Raw genomic sequence first — 16506 nt, 5'->3', positions numbered from 1 at the left:
GATTTTATCCATTATATTGATACTGTCATCATCAATAGATCTGACATTTAGACTTCATAAAATGTCTATATTCTCGATAGAACTTGTCGATATTTTTTGAAAATTAACAGGGAAATGCATTCCTAATAGTCCCGTGGCATTCCAGAACTCAGAGTGTTACCTGCTGGGCTGACATGCTTGAAAGAGGCAGCGGCCGGGACATCTAGTGCCTCTTTGAGTTCCTTCACCAGCTGCCAGGCATTCAAAGCATCACACAAGTTTATAAATCCAGGGGCTCCATTTAGAACTATATAAAAAAAAACATACATACGTTACTAAGCAGGTCAGTAAGATCGGATGTATACACAGTTCTCAAAAAAATAACATGTATTAAGACTATGCAAATGTTTAAGAATAATTCAGAGGCAAATAGACATATACAAACATATAAAAACTTGACAAAGGAGAACAAAGAAGCAGAGTCCGAGTCCCTCTTAACAAATGCACACGCCCATGCATGCACAACGGGAGCACCAAATCAGTCAGTCTAGAAAGAAATTCACAGTAGAGATTCAGGCATTGGAGAAACTGACAAGACTAGTGATCAATCCGGGATCCATGTATACGCAGAACTAAGACTGAACAACTGTGGCAATTACAGAAACAGTATACAATTTAAGGTATAAATCTTGTCCACTCAAGAAATTATATTATAAGCTAAATCAAGAATTGTGGGTGGGAAGAGAAGAGAGGAAATCACATGTTGGTTTTTTCTTCTTTTATAGCAAACTCAGCCTAAAGCGAAACTGCAGCTTATAGGCCGAGTGCTGTGGCTCAAGCGTGTAATCCTAGTACTTTGGGAGGCGAAGGTGAGAGGACTGCCTGAGCCCACAGGTTTGAGATCAGCCCGGACAACTTGGTGAGACCTCGTCTCTACAATAAATCAAAAAATTAGCAGGGCGTGGTGATGCATGCCTGTAGTTCCATCTGCTTGGAAGGCTGAGGCAGAAGGAACACCTGAGCCCAGCAGGTCGAGGCTGCGGTGGCCATGAGCATGCTACTGCACCCCAGGCTTACTCTGTTACTCTGGGTAACAGAGTAAGACTCCAATTCAAAAAAACAAACAAAAAAAAACCTTGTTAATGTCTTACAAGAAATCCCTATTTATGTGCCCGGAGCTGCCTCTGCCATCCACTTTTACCACAAACAACATTTTAAATTTCAAAAGAAAGCAACTCTCTCTATCTCTCTCTCAGAACAATGGTAAGACTTCTACAGAGTACAAATGAAAATGCTTTTGAAAATAAAAAGTATGGGAATTGAAAGTACACGCGAAAATTTTTGCCTCGGAATCTAAATGGGGAATATATAAACTCTAGGCAGGAAATATCTGAGATAAAACAGTAGATAAATCTATTTTAAGAAGTCCTAGAAGTAACAAAGTGTACAAAATGTCAGGCTTCTAATTATCCATTTAATAAGTATCTAGAGCACATGCTAGCAAGACTCTGTCAAGCACTGGGGATACAGCAACAAACAAAGACAGGCAAGGCTTCTGTCCCCAGGAGCTGACATCCTAACCAAAAGACAATTCAAACAGAAATGTACAGAAATGTGTGCAGCAAAACAGTGTAAGTGATGGAAGTGTGAGGAGCAGCTACTTTGGGAAGGATGCTCTGGGGAGGTAAGACCCGAATAACAAGAAGCCAAGGCTGTGAAGTTCAGAGGGAAGAATTCTGGTGAAGGAAACAACTAGCCAGAGGTCCTGGAGTGCAAACGGCTGTGCCCGTGGGATGCACGGGAAGAAGGGGCTGGGAGCAGGAGGAGGGGAAGCCAGAGGAGAAGATGAGACCCGGTAGCATGGGGTTTGTAGGGCAGGGCAAGGCACTCACGGAAAGTCAGTGAATGATTTTAAGTAGGGCATGCATCATCTGATGGACATTTTTTAAAAAACTTTTTTGTAGCGATGGAGTCTGGCTGTATTACCCAGGCTGGTCTCGCACTCCTGGGCTCAAGGGGCCCTGCTGCCTCAGCCTCCCAAAACTCTGGGATGACAGCATGAGCCATCACACCCAGCCTGATGTGCATTTTTGAATGATTGACTGTGTTGTGAGGAACAGAAAAGCCAAGAGAGAAAGCAGAGACATTATATAGTCAAGAGTTTTTCAGTCTGGGAGACTTTCCAGGGTGCCTGTGGGGACCTGGGTCATATCTGAAGGAGAATAACAAGAGAACCTGCCAATTCCCTGACTGTACAGGTAAGAAAAAGAGCATTTCAGACTTTCCTCCAACACCCCCTGCTCCCCTCTCCATCTAGCCCTCAGTTGGTCCCGGCAGGAATGCTGCATCTGCCTGCTATCAAACGCTCTGGACTGTGTGCTCCAGGTTTGCCCTCTCTGCACAGGAACAAGGCTACCCTCGCTCTCACCCGAGGCCGGCCCCCAGCAGTGTTTGGGCCTCCAAAGCCTTCATGTCTGTATCCGCCTCCTGTCTTCCCTCCCACACGCCCTTCTATGTGTAGGACATGCTGTAATAGCCCATCTTAGAAACAAAACAGGAGAGGCTGGGTGCAGTGGTTTGCATCTGTAATTCCAGCACTTTGGGAGGCCGAGGTGGGAGGATTGCTAAAGCCAGAAGTTGGAGACAAGCCTAGGCAACATAGCGAGACCTCATCTCTGCAAAGAAAAAAAAAGAAAAAAAAGCTGAGTGTGATGTGTGCCTATAATCCTAGCCACTCAGGAGGCTGAGGCAGGGGGATTGCCTCAACCCAGGAGTTCAAGGCTGCGGTGAGCTGTGATTATTTCACTGCACTCCAGCCTGAGCAAGAGTGAGAGCTCCATCTGTAAAAAAGATAGAGAGAGAAGGAGAGAGAAACAAAACAGGACAAAAAATTTAAAAACTTAGTATACAAACCCATGGAAGTCCTATGTTGTCTGTTCAAAGAATTATCTATCATCTCCTAACCTCACACTTCTATTTCAACTGAGCTTCCAGACCCACCACTCAAAGGAAACCTCTTATGACAACATTTCCCAAACAAAAGTCCCTTTGCTGTTCTCAACAGCATTCCAATTAGTTGGAATTCTCCAGGTTTTCCTCTGCTGTTTTCTCTACTGTCTGGATCTCATACAGAGAAGAGGGTAGGAAGCTGGGAAGTATCCTAAGGCTTGGTATGACCCTCTTCTCTGTATGAGATCCAGGCCATCTCATCCTGTCCCGTATCTTTAAAAACAGCTATAGATCAAAGAACCATGGCTGGGTGTGGTGGCTCAAGCCTGCACTTTGGGGGGCCAAGGCGAGAGAACTGCCTGAGCCCACGGGTTCGATATTAACCTGAGCAATTTAGTGTGACCTAATCTCTACAATAAATCAAAATTAGCTGGGCACAGTAGCACATGCCTGTAGTTCCAGCTACTTGGAACACTCTCACACTCTCTCTGAGGCAGAAGGATAGCTTGAGCCCAGCAGGTTGAGGCTACAGTGGCCGTGACTATGCCACTGCACTCTAGCCTGGCCGACAGAGTGAGACTCCAACTCAAAAAAAGAAAAAAATGCGAATCACATCAGACAGAACACAGAAAAAGACACACATATCCAGACCCAGCAAACTGTGCCGTTTTGCATTACTGTTACCTGTGATGGGAAGCCTGGGTTTCAATGTGTAGAGCTGGGCAGGGGTTTGATGGGGGTTCATTCCGTATCTCAGAGGCATCTGAGATACTCCTTTACTGTATTGTTTCCTGAAGTAATCTGAAATTGCTTCATCATATTCTGCCGTATGAGTAAATGCCTACAAAAAGTGTAAATTTTGTGAGAAACTAGCAGCATTTCCCAGAGTGGGGGACAAGAAGGTTTTAGGTACACAGTAAATATGACACTGACACACACAGACACACACACACACACACGATACCAAATAACATTGACTGGAACAATAAATTATTCCTTTCCAAATCTCTTTCAATCCTTTTGACAGAATCTCTCTTATATTTGGTCCCTAAGTATATTGTTTTTCTTTTATTTTTTTGGAAACAGGTTTCACCCTGTTGCCCAGGTTGGAGTGCAACGGCGTGATCTCAGCTCACCGCAGCCTCAAACTCCTGGGCTCAAATGATTCTCTGGTCTCAGCCTCCTGAGTAGCTGGGACTACAGGTATGTATCACCAAGCCCAGCTGAGTTTTCTATTTTTTGTAGAGACGAGGGTCTTGCTTTGTTGCCCAAGCTGATCTTGAACCCGGGCCTCAAGCAGTCTTCCCATCTTGGTCTCTCAAAGTGATTACAGACATGAGCCACTTTGTTGCCCAAGCTGATCTTGAACCCGGGCCTCAAGCAGTCTTCCCATCTTGGTCTCTCAAAGTGATTACAGACATGAGCCACTGCACCTAGTCTACTCTCTTGATGTTTAACAAAGGATAGCAGCCGCACACAGAGCCTTGGTATGTGATACATCTAGTGAGAACTGAATGCTGCTTGGCTAGGCAAACACTCCAGTAGATGGATATAGTTTTACATATTATGGAAGCCTGCCCCCACCTTCAAGGCTAGCTGGCGTCTAGTCTCCAAGGAGGTGTCTTTACTCTCAGAACTCTGCATCTCTGTAGACACTGCGGCATAGTCCTCTGGCTCACACACCACTGTCACTCGAGCGTGGTTTTTGGCTGCTGCTCTCAGCAGGGTCACTCCACCTTTGAAGAACAAAAAAAGAGGTATTGTTTTTGTGTTTCCACGTCACTTGTGAACCTCTTTCAAATACAGTCATTTACATCCATTTTAATATTTGACACAAAAAGATAGCTTAGAAAACAGATGAGTTACAGTCTCAGAATACAATCTGGGAGATGTAACTATTTTCAATTTCCTCAACAATGAAACTCAAAAGGAAACCTCACCGAAATTTAAATAATCTTCGCCTGTCATTCTTCTACATGTGTTTTCTGACTTACCTATATCAATTTGCTCAACCGCCTGCTCAGCAGTTACATCTGGAGAAGCCACTGTCTTCACGAAGGGATACAGATTACAGGCGACCACCCTAAAACAAAGAGGAATTTAGCTGTCACGAAAAGTTCGACTGATATAGTTTACAACTATCAAGGGAAAAAATGAGTCAGTACTATTAATGTGACCAGAACCCATAAAGAACTATAAACTGTGGTGTGACATTTCAGAATTCTAAAAAGTATGTTAAGAAGCCAGGAGGTCTTACTGTTACTCAGCGTAGGTAACTTAGTCAGCAGGTGCTCTGAATCCAAAAGCACACTATTCCCTCCAAATTATATTGCAATGCTGCTGCCTGGGTAGACTTAGCTACGCAGTACTACCAAGCTATCAAAAATTTATTTAAAAATTTAATAGAAGTACAAAATACAAGATTGCAGCTAACATCTTCACTTTGGAATATGATCACTATTATCTAGGACATTCGAGTTTAGAATCCTTTTCGAATGGATTGTGTACAATAATGAAAAATATCGGAGCATTCTAAGAGTGAAATTTGTGCTTATTTTGCCCTTGGAAAGGTCATAAAAATGATGGTAATAGGAAAGCCAAAAGAATAATTTAAAATACAGAACTAATAAAAAATAAACAAGTGGGAATCCCACTCCCAGGACTGCAATGCGAGGAGCTCTATGGGTCAGCTCCTCAGCAAAACAATGTGGTGAAAACTAATTAAAAAAAAAAAAAAACAACAGTAGAGGAGGAGAAATACTTCCTAGCTATTTCTATGTCTATTATCCTATTACTAAAACCAAAAAAGCATATCACAAGAAAACTACAGGCCAATCTCTTACGTATACTGACACGAAAACCCTCAACAAAATACTAGCGAAGTCTACAAAAATATAAGTATACATCGAGGCCAAGTAAGGTTAATCCCAGGATTGTTAGCTTGGTTTAATATCTAAAAATTAGTTAATGCAATATCAATAGAATAAGGAACAAAAATTGCCTGATGATCTCAATAGATGCACAAAAAGTCATTGACAAAATTCAATACCTATTCATGTAAAAACACTCAGCAAATTAAGAATAGAAGGAAACTTACTCAACACGACAAAGTATAAGAAAAACTCACGGCTAATAGTATTCTTAATGGTGAAAGACTATCCCTAAGATCAAGGATAAGGTAAGGATGTCCACTCTTACCACTTCTATTCAATATTGTACCGTAAGTTCTAGCCAAGACAATTCAAAGAGAGTGAAATAAAAAGCATCAGGATTGAAAAAAAAAATAAGTGAAGTTATCTCTATTTGCAGATGATGTAATTTATATAGAGAATATCCTAAGAAACTCAAGAATAACCTATCAGCACTAAAAATGAGTCCAGCAAGGTTACAGGACATATAATCCATACACAAACATCAACTGTAATCAGTAATGAACAAATCAGAAAATAAAATTAAGAAAACAATTCTACTTATAATACCATCAAAAATAAAGTATTTGAGACAATTTAACAAAAATACAAGATTGTTGAAAGAAATTAAAGAAAATCTAAATGAAAAGACACCCCATGTTCGTGGATTGGAAGACTTAATACTGTTAAGATGGCGATATTTCCCAAATTGATCTACAGATTCAACACAATTCCTATGAAAATTTCAACTGACTCTGTTTTTTGTCATTCTTTGTTTTTGCAGATATGGACAAGCTGATTCTGAAAATCATGTGGAAACACAAGGGACCCTGGATAGTCAAAACAATCTTGAATAAGAAAAACAAAGTTGGAGGACTCACACGTCCCAATTTCAGAATTCACTACACAGCTATAGTACTTATGTAGTACTGGCATAACAAGAAATACATAAACCGAAGGTGTTGAGATCACTCAATGAAAAAATAATAGTCTTATCACAAATGACGCTGGGACAGCTGAACAGTCACATACAAAAGAGTAAAGCTGGATTTCTACTTCACACTTACACATAAAATTAACTTAATCAATGATGAACTATGGGGGCTAAAACTAAAAAAACTCTTAAAACATATGCAAAAACCTTCATCACCCAGGATGAGACAATGGTTTCTTAGATATGACATCATAAGCACAAGCAATACAAAAAAAAAAAAAAGATAAACTGGACATCATCAATACTAAAAACCTTTGCAAAGGTCAAAAAGATGCACTCAAGAAAACACAGTCCACAGAATAGGAGAAAATAAAGTTACAAATCAAAAAAAAAAGTAGAAATGGAGAAAGGATCTGGACATTTCCCCAAGGCACACAACTGGCTAATAAGCACATGAAAAGATGCTCAACATCATTAAGGAATGCAAAGCATAACCACAGTGAGATGCCACTCCACAAGCCCTAGAATGGCTAGAATAAAAAGACAGTAACAAATGCTGGTAAGGATGTGAAGAAACTGAAACCCCATTATACTGCTCCTGGAAATGTAAAACAAGTACACCACTCAGAAAAACAGTTGGTTAAATATAGAGTTATAATACGATCAAGGAATTTCACTCCTAGGTTTACACCCCTCGCAAAATGAAAACATATACCCACACAAAAACTTGAACATAAATATTCACAGCTACATTTTTTTCATAATATCCAAAAAGTAGAAACACCACAAATGCCCATTAACTGATAAATAAAATAGGGTATATAGCCATACAATGAATTATTTTTCAGCAATAAAATAAAGTACTGATACTATGCTATAGGATAAATATTGAAAACATGTTAAGTGAAAGAAGCCAGTTACCAAAAAACCACATACCGTTGGATTCCATTGATAGAATAAATGTAATAGGTATAGGGGTTTTTTTTTTTGGTGGGGATAAATATGTTCTAATATTAAATGTGGTAATGGTTTCACAACTTCTGTGAATATACTAAAAACCACTGAATTGTATATTTTAAGTTGGTGAATTGTATGGCATGTGAATTCTACCTCAATAAAGTTGCTATATATATTTAAAACAAACAGTTAATCTCTCTGCAAATAATTAAGTTGGTTGTACAGGTTGGGCACCCCTGATCTTAACATCTGAAATAATCCCAGACTGAACTTTTTTGAGTGCCTACATGACGTTCAAAGGAACGTTCTGGATTTATTTTAAGATTAGGGTTGTCCTATTCAACATAGAACTAAAAGTCCTAGCCAGAGCAATCAGGCAAGAGAAAGAAATAAAAGGTATCTAAATTAGAAAAGAAGAAATCAAACCATCACTGTATGCCAACAACATGATCTCATACCTAAAGAATCCTAAAGACTCCCAGACTTGATAAGTGAATTCAGAAAAGCTTCAGGATACAAAATCAACACACACACAAATCAGTAGCACTGCAATACACCAATAGCAATCAAGCTGACAATCAAATCAAGAACTCAAATTCATTTACAATAGCAGCCAGAAAGCTAAAATACCTAGGAGTATATTTAACCAAGGAAGTTAAATCTCTACTAGAGAACTACAAAACTCTGATGAAAGAAACAGTAGAGGACACAAACAAACGGAGAAACAACCATGCTCATGGACTGGAAGAAATCAACACTGTCAAAAATGACCATATCATACAAAGTAGTCTACAGAATCAATGAAATCCCTATCAAACTACCAATGTCATTTTCCACAGAGCCAGAAAAAAATAATTCTAACATTCATATGGAACCCAAAAAGAGCCAGAATAGCCAAAGCAACCCGAAGCAAAAAGAACAAAACTGGAGGCATTGCATTACCTGACTTCAAATAACACAAGGAAGTAGTAACCAAAACAGCATAGTACTGATACAAAAGCAGACATATAGAACAGAATAAAGTACCAGAAATAAACCCAAATACCTACAACCAACTGATCTCTGTCAAAGCAGACAAAAACATACACTGGAGAAAGGACACCTTATTCACAAACGGTGCTGGGAAAATTGGATAGCTACATGCAGAAAAGTGAGACTTGATCCCTCTCTCTCTCCATATACAAAAACTAACTCAAGATGGCTCAAAAACCATAAAAATCCTAGAACAAAACCTAAAACAAACTCTTCTGGACACTAGTTTATGCAAAGAATTTAAAGGCTAAAACCCCAAAAGCAAATGCAACAAAAACAAAAATAGACAAATGGGATTCAATTAAACTAAAAAACTTCTGCAAACAGAAGAAATAATCAACAGAGTAAATAGGCAATCTACAGGATGGGAGAAGATATTCATACACTATACATCTGACAATGGACTAATATCCAGAATGTGCAACTCAAAACAAATTGGCAAAAAAAAGCAAATGACCTCATTAAGAAGTGGGCAATTAAAATGAACAGACATTTCCCCAAAGATGACATATAAATGGTCAGTAAACATTATGAAAAAAATGCTCAACATCAATCATCAGGGAATGCAAATTAAACTAAAACCACAATGAGCTACCACTTTACACCGGTGGCCATTATTTTAAAAAAAATCAAAAAACAATGGATGCTGCGTGGATACAGTGAAAAGGGAACACTTATACACTGCTGGTGGCAGTACAAATTAGTACAACCTCTACGGAAATTGATATGCTGACTTCGCCAAAAACAAAAAGTAGACCTACCACTTGATCCAACAATCCCACTACTAGGTATCTACCCAAAGGAACAGAGGTCATTATATAAAAAAGACACCTGTACCGCATGTTCATTATAGCACAGTTCACAATTGCAAAGTTGTGGAATCAACCTAAATGCCCACCAACTGGTAAGTGGATAATGAAAATGTGGTATAGGTACACCATAAAATATTTAGCTATCAAAAAAAAAAAAAAGAAATAATGTCTTTTACAGCAACTTGGATTGGAGATCATCATCCTAAGTGAACTAACTCAGGAACAGAAAACCAAACACAGTCATGTTCTCCCTTATAAGTGGGAGATAAACTAAGCGTCTGCAAAGATACAGAGAATGGTATAAAAGAACCTCAGAAGGGGGATGGGAAGAAAAGGTGGAGGATGAAAAATCACCTACTGGGTGTACTGTACATAGATGGGAGTGGTGAGCACACTACATTCCCAGTCTTCTTAGCCCGTATACAATGCAACCATGCAACCTCAAACTATTTGTACCCCCTGAAACTAATGAAATAAAGAAAAAAAAGTTAGAGATGATCAGTTGGTATGTTATCTGCAAATATTCCAAAACCTGAAAAAAAGCTAAAATCTGAAACATTTCTGGTCGCAAGCATTTCAGGGATACTCAACTTATGCACACTAAGATTTAGGTCATAAAACGCCAAGCTGCTTTTAGTTTAAGTAATATAAATTTGGTTGAACCATGCTTACACAATGTCACACAAAAGGGACACAGTAAAGGGTTATGATGGGTAAGAAAAAAGAGGGCTACCAGGCTTGGCATACTCTTTGTCTTTGGTTCTTAAGGGGTAAAAATTCAACTTCAAATTTTACCTGATGAAACTGAAATCGAGTCTGGCCATGTCAGAATTGTCTTCTGGGATATTACGAGCCAGGATTCCTAATTTTACAAAGACAAGCAAAGCATGAGGTTCAAAATACAAGTCAGAATAAGGTACTTCTTTCAATACAGTCCCATCAGTCAAAGTAAATTCTGTAATATTCTTAGTTAAAGAAGACCTAAAACATAGTTGAGGAGTTATCCAATAAATTAAGAGTAGCAGATACAAAGGGGACCCAAAAACACAAAATTTACTAATAAAAAATTGTGTATTTATTCTTACGTGTTTAAACTTCAGTCTACTTCAAAGTACTCTCTGTTGGATGTAATACATCTACTGAGATGCTTTTTCCACTGCTCAAAACAGTTTTTGAATTTGTCAGTTTTGATGCCTTTTAATGCTTCTGCCACTTTCCCCCCCACCTCTTCCATCTGGGCAAAACGTTTCCCTTTGAGGACTTTTTTCATTGGGGAAACAAAAAAAGTTGCTTGGAGAGAGACTGGATGACTAGCAAGGGTGTGGGGGTCATGCCCCTTTTTGGTCAAAAACTGCTGAACATTCAACATGGTGTAGGCAATTTTTTCATGTAAACCACTCAATATGAAATGGGCAAACGCATTGAAAGAATCTTCAAAACAAAACTCACTGGAGCTGAATGCAGGCTTTCACAGCAACTCTAGCTGGTACACTGATGCCAATGGATTCCTAGAACTCTTACCTAGCGGAAAAGCCTATTTTACAAGGGACCTGCCTTCCAAAAAATAATTCCAGATTTTTTTGGGTCCCCCATCATATATTTAAAAATCTTGTTTCATCAGTTCTGGATCTCCTTTTCTTTAGCAACAAAATGTAAAAAAAAGTTAAAAAGAATTTTTACAAAGCTTGATAGTTCCAGTAATATCTTGTGTTCCCAGAAGTCAATGGCTTATCTGATGATCCTTGGCTATCCCAGTTTTATTTGCCAAATCACACCGCAACTGGTAAGTTAGAAATACACCTGCTTCCCACCATTTTGGTTTATCTTCAATCTAGTGTCTCAGATAAATAAATGTAAAGCACTTTTAAAAATTCTTTTGAAAGTCAGTTACATTGTGATGCTTTACTCTAAGTTTGAATAGTTTTAAAAGTCTTTCATACTACAAAAATCTAACTATTTTTAGTAACTCCAGCAGGAAATACCACACTGTAGTTATCAGATCAGGACTAATAGCTAGCAGAAGACAGCAATCTGAATCTATCACCTATCAAGACAAGCCAGATTTTGAACAGGTTCTATTGCATTAAGAAATCTGGCAGCAAGCATGACAAAACCAATTATTTTTAACTTTCCAGGTAAAATTTCAGCCTTTCCTTCCTTTACTCTACAAAGTTATTGACTAAAACATTCCTGAAAACCACTGATTGTTTCATACTGAAGGTACTAGCACTCACCAGCATGGACTGCAGGATGCAAAGTTTTCACACGTCCCCCCAACATTTCAGGAAATCCAGTCAGCTCAGAGACATCTCTGAAAGTAGATAACAAAACATTATTTCTGTTGTCACTAAACTGTCACTTTCACACTATTCAAAGCACCATCCATCTTTGAGTCTACTGTTCTTGTTTCAAGAGTTTTGAACCTGAATTGAATCCCAAAAACCCATTCTAGTTTCTTAACGTTTTTCACTATACTTGATTTATTAAGTAAAATTCTATTTACTTTTCAAAAATAATGTTGTTGAATGTATTTTCTAGCTGATATGTGTTCAGGGAGAATGACTAAGTATTAAAGCACTGGTTTTCCAATTATCTGAGAATTCAGAAATTGAATCATAAGCCATGCTAATTAAATACTAGGAAAAAATTCAACTGAGAAGCAATTTGGCAGTATTGTAACAAAAAGCATTAAAAAATATCATCTCAGAAACAGACCAAAGTAGAAATAGAAATTTAGTTTTATGATTAAAAAAAGCATAAAGATGGCATATAAAATGAGTGGGAAATAAAAGATTGTTTAGTAAAGCAGTGTGGGTATTGGAATAACTGGTTAACCTCACATGAAAATATATTCCCGATGAATAAAAGGTTTAAGCATTAAAGAAAAAAAAAAAGTACCAAAGTCAAATTTGTGAAGAATGGTTTCCAAGCATTAAACAAAAGACTGAGTGTTCTGATTACATAAATGTTGAAAACTTTTATACTGATAAAAAAGCTGGGGTGAAAAAAAAATCACAAAATATGACAAAGGGTCATATGAAGGACAACATTTAAATATCAATCTATATCACCAAGCTGACCTCAAAAAGTTGTACCCATCAACACTGACAGAATTCATAAATTTTAATAGCAGAATTCATGAATTTTAACGATGTGGAAAAATGCCCACAATACATAAGCAAAAAAAAAAAAAAGCAGGAAGCAAAACTGTTTCTATCTTCTGTGTGAGCTATGAAATAAAGTATATGCTTATAAAAATGCTGAAAGAAAAATACATTGACATATGCTAAAAGTCATAAGCCACTTTTATTACCTTCTTTGTAGTTTTCTACATTTTTCAAATTTTCTACAGTCAACATATATAGCCTTTTTTTATTTTTTAAAAGAGGCAGGATCTCAGTATGTTGCCCAACCTGGAGTGTGGTGGCAATTTACAAGAATGATCAAAGTACCCTGTAGTCTGAACTCCTGAGCTCAAGTGATCCTCCCCACTCAGCCTCCTGAGTGGCTGGGAATATAATTTACATTTTAAAGCAGCAAATTCCACCCATGGAATAATTTCCCGGGAAGACTCTCCTATGAAGGGGGCCACTTGCAAACGACTGGTGTTTGAGGAAGGACACGCAGGGTTCTAACGTCAACTGACAAACTGGTGATGTTATGGTTTCAAACTCAAAATTCCCTTTCTTGGAGTTCAGGAAATAAAATCCATTTCCTCCAAATGAAGAAAAGTACGTAAAACTAAGAGAAGGCAGATTTACTCTTAGAATTAAACATGTAGGGTAATAAAAAAGCTTGCTACTGTTTTGTACACAAGAATTTGTATGTAACAGTTGCTGTAGTCTTAGGGAACAATTGTCTGTATGCTCACTGCTGCATACTCACTGATTAAAATCTATCAGTTTAACTCAAGACAAGGCAAAGGTTAATTTTCTGAGATAAAACTGTTGGGGTTCAGAAATCAATATACCAAAATATGGCGCTATGGCACGTTGCAGCCTAAGAACCAAGGTCTCTTTAACTTTCTCTTGCCCACTTGCCTCTCACCTTTCATTCTCCCCTGAAGTGAATCACAGAAACCAGAATTCCTCTCCCCCAGGACAGGTTATAGAAACTAGCACCGCTTTTCCCCAAAGCCAGTCATGAAAACTAGAATCATCATTCTTAACTTTCCCCTGCCTTTCTGTCTATAAGTTGGCCATAAAGAAATTCTGACTTACTCTTCTCTGAGAGTAGGTCTTAAGACCTTCAGGAGAAAGGAATGCTACATAGAAAGACCAAGAACAATCTGAACAGACAAGTCTTTCTAGCCTAGTCCTAGTCTTTCGTTCCCCATCTCAGTTTACTAGTATTAGACCTATCCTTTTTCCCCAGTCACAGTACTACATTGCTGTCCATTTGTCATTGAACCTAAGCATAAAAACGATTTTCCCTGCATCTGAGTCTTCTTTCTGAAGGCTCTCTTATCATGTAGAGTTTCGATTTAATAAATTTGTTTTCCCTTGTTAACCTTTTGTTATAAAAAAGTATCAGCCATGATGCTTATGACGAGGAGGAAGGGTATCATACTTTTCTAGTCCTACAAAATCTTGGCCTCTTACTAGCTGTGTGATCTTGGGCAAGTTACTTAATTTTCCTTGTGCCTCAGTTTCCTTATCAAATGGGAATAATACTAACTAGGCTAAAAAGTTGTTGTAAGGACTATAGTGAGCTAACATATGTAAAACAACCTTCCAGCTTGTTTATACTTCATTCAATTAACTTTATTGCCTGTGCTTTTAATAAACAAATCATGGTAAACACTCTCATTCTTTAATAGGAGAGAAACACAAATCTTACTTTTTAAAGATCATCATAATGGAGGTAAGCGAAGTGTGGGTAGAGGTACAGAAACAAGACTAACCAGCTGATCAGTACTTAAAATAGGTGAGAGATACCGGACAAGAGGGCTTATTATACTTTTCTATTTTTTATGATGTCTGAAATGCTTCCAGAATACAAAGTTTAGCGGGGGAAGAAAGAGGCCACAGATGGGGATTCTGCTCATTTAAAAAGGGTTCCAAGCACAATAGGGGGCCCCAACTTGGCCCAATGGAAAGAATTCAGATCTAGACTTTAGAATTCTCATACTGCTGATCAGAAAAGAGGCTACCCACCTTCCTTCCATGATTCTCACAAGGTTCCTATGAGAACCAAAAAGACAAGAGGCAAAAAGACTTCGGAAAATATGAAGCATTACTTAATAAAATAAGGCACTCTTGCCATCTGATCTTGCCCAAATTCAATGCTGCGTGAGGCATGCACTGCTCACATAGCACAGTGAAAGGTACAAGGAAAGGTAATAACCCACCTCTACAATCATTAAGAGGGCAAGAAGTAAATTTTCCCCACATAAACAAAGGCGGAGATCTTTCTTTTCTTTTTTTAAGTTTTTTTTTCTTTTTCTTTTTTTTTTAGGTGGCTCAGCCTGTAATCCCAGCGCTCTGGGAGGCTTTTTTAAGTTTTTAAGCAAAGTTTATTTAGAAAGTAGATGAGCCGGGCTTGGTGGCTCAGCCTTGGGGAGGCTGAGGTGAGCGGATTGCCTGAGCCCACGGGTTCGAAACCCACCTGGGCAACTTGGTGAGAACGCATCTCTACAATAAATCAAAAATGAGCCAGCATGGTAGTGGACGCCTGTAGTTCCAGTGACTTGGAAAGCTGAGGCTGAGCCCAGCAGGTCGAGGCTGCGGTGGCCGGGAGCGGCCACTGCACTCCAGTCTGGGCGACAGAGTGAGACTCCAACTCAAAAAAAAGAAAAGAAGAAAAGAAAGCAAATGAGAGAGAGAAAAGAGAGAAGATTCATCTCCCCAAGGTGGGGGGGGGGGCAAAGCCAAGAAACATGGCAGCCATAGCTCAAAGAGCCACGCGTATACACCAGAGTTTAACAAAGCAACAGCCTAGAGATCTTTCGTCCCTTTTCTAAAATATATTTCGGGGTTGGGTATGTCCTTCCCGTGAACCCTCACTGTTTTATTAAATAGTTCATGTTCTACCTTTCAGCAAGTAGTTACTCCTTTCCCACCCGAGCCAGTCCTTGAGGGTAGGAATTGGCATCCTGACTAATCTTCTGTACATCCCTCTTCTCAACCACTAGCCGGGTAATGAAGAGCTTGTGAATGAGGGAATGAATGATTTGAAATCCTTCCTATGGTTACCAGAGATGCTAAGGGAAGAGACGTAGATTGGAATCTTCATGACGTCAACAGTTTTACTAAATAGCCAGTCAAAGCAGATCATATGAACTACAACTGGAATTTCTCTTGCATAACAAATGGCCCACCTAAGTTAATTTGTTCAAGGAAGGGGCTAAGAACTAGGGTTCTAAAATCAGGAACCCAGGTTCCAATCCTAGCTCTCCCTTTCTCAACTCTGCAAACTTGTTCAGAAATTCCTACAGGCTCACTTTCCCCTTCCATAAAGTGAGTCAGTAGTCTACCATCCTCACAGCGTGACTGGCAAGAGTAAGTAAGGTGACTTTATTCGCCTGGAATATAGTCCTTTCTGACGGACTTACAAACTAAGTGTACCTTACCTGACTCCCAGACCAGCATCCCTGAGAGCTTTTGCAGTCCCTCCGGAAGCGACCAGGCCCAAACCGAGAGAAGTTAGGCTTCTGGCAAATTCCACAAGGCCAGTTTTGTCAGAGACACTCAATAAGGCTGCAAGAGAAGGCATTTTGTTCTCACGACTCGCAAGTACATTAACTTTGTGTCCTCCAAGGCCCTGGGAGAGGGCCTGGGGAGGAGAGCCACGAATGGCAGGGCCAGCCCCTGCGCCCACCGCTCGCAGGCCTGTCCCGGGGGCCTCCCCAGGTCACACACACCCACGAGCCGCCCTGGTGCGGGGAGAGGCCCGCCGGGGCTGGGGCAGGGCCGGGGCGCGCGGGTTCGCCGTC

General features: G+C 39.3%; 1 protein-coding gene across 1 annotated transcript in view; it reads right to left on the bottom strand.

Moving 5' to 3' along the window:
* The window catches only part of ATIC (5-aminoimidazole-4-carboxamide ribonucleotide formyltransferase/IMP cyclohydrolase), a 31283-nt gene extending 14997 nt beyond the window's left edge, over positions 1 to 16286 (bottom strand). The window contains exons 1-7 of the mRNA XM_008054033.1: positions 16144 to 16286; positions 11807 to 11883; positions 10368 to 10434; positions 4923 to 5011; positions 4513 to 4664; positions 3613 to 3769; positions 161 to 286 (exon numbers count right to left, since the gene is read on the bottom strand). Of these exons, the coding sequence (XP_008052224.1) occupies positions 161 to 286; positions 3613 to 3769; positions 4513 to 4664; positions 4923 to 5011; positions 10368 to 10434; positions 11807 to 11883; positions 16144 to 16286 (811 nt within the window). The remainder of the gene's footprint in view (positions 1 to 160; positions 287 to 3612; positions 3770 to 4512; positions 4665 to 4922; positions 5012 to 10367; positions 10435 to 11806; positions 11884 to 16143) is intronic.
* Between the last annotated feature and the right edge of the window lie 220 nt (positions 16287 to 16506).

Source organism: Carlito syrichta, unplaced genomic scaffold, assembly GCF_000164805.1.
Source record: "Carlito syrichta isolate Samal-C Ts95f unplaced genomic scaffold, Tarsius_syrichta-2.0.1 Scaffold10796, whole genome shotgun sequence".
In the NCBI taxonomy this organism is placed as follows: Eukaryota; Metazoa; Chordata; class Mammalia; order Primates; family Tarsiidae; genus Carlito; species Carlito syrichta.
The sequence above is the reverse complement of the archived record's forward strand: the minus strand, read 5'-3'. Positions and strand labels throughout refer to the sequence as shown.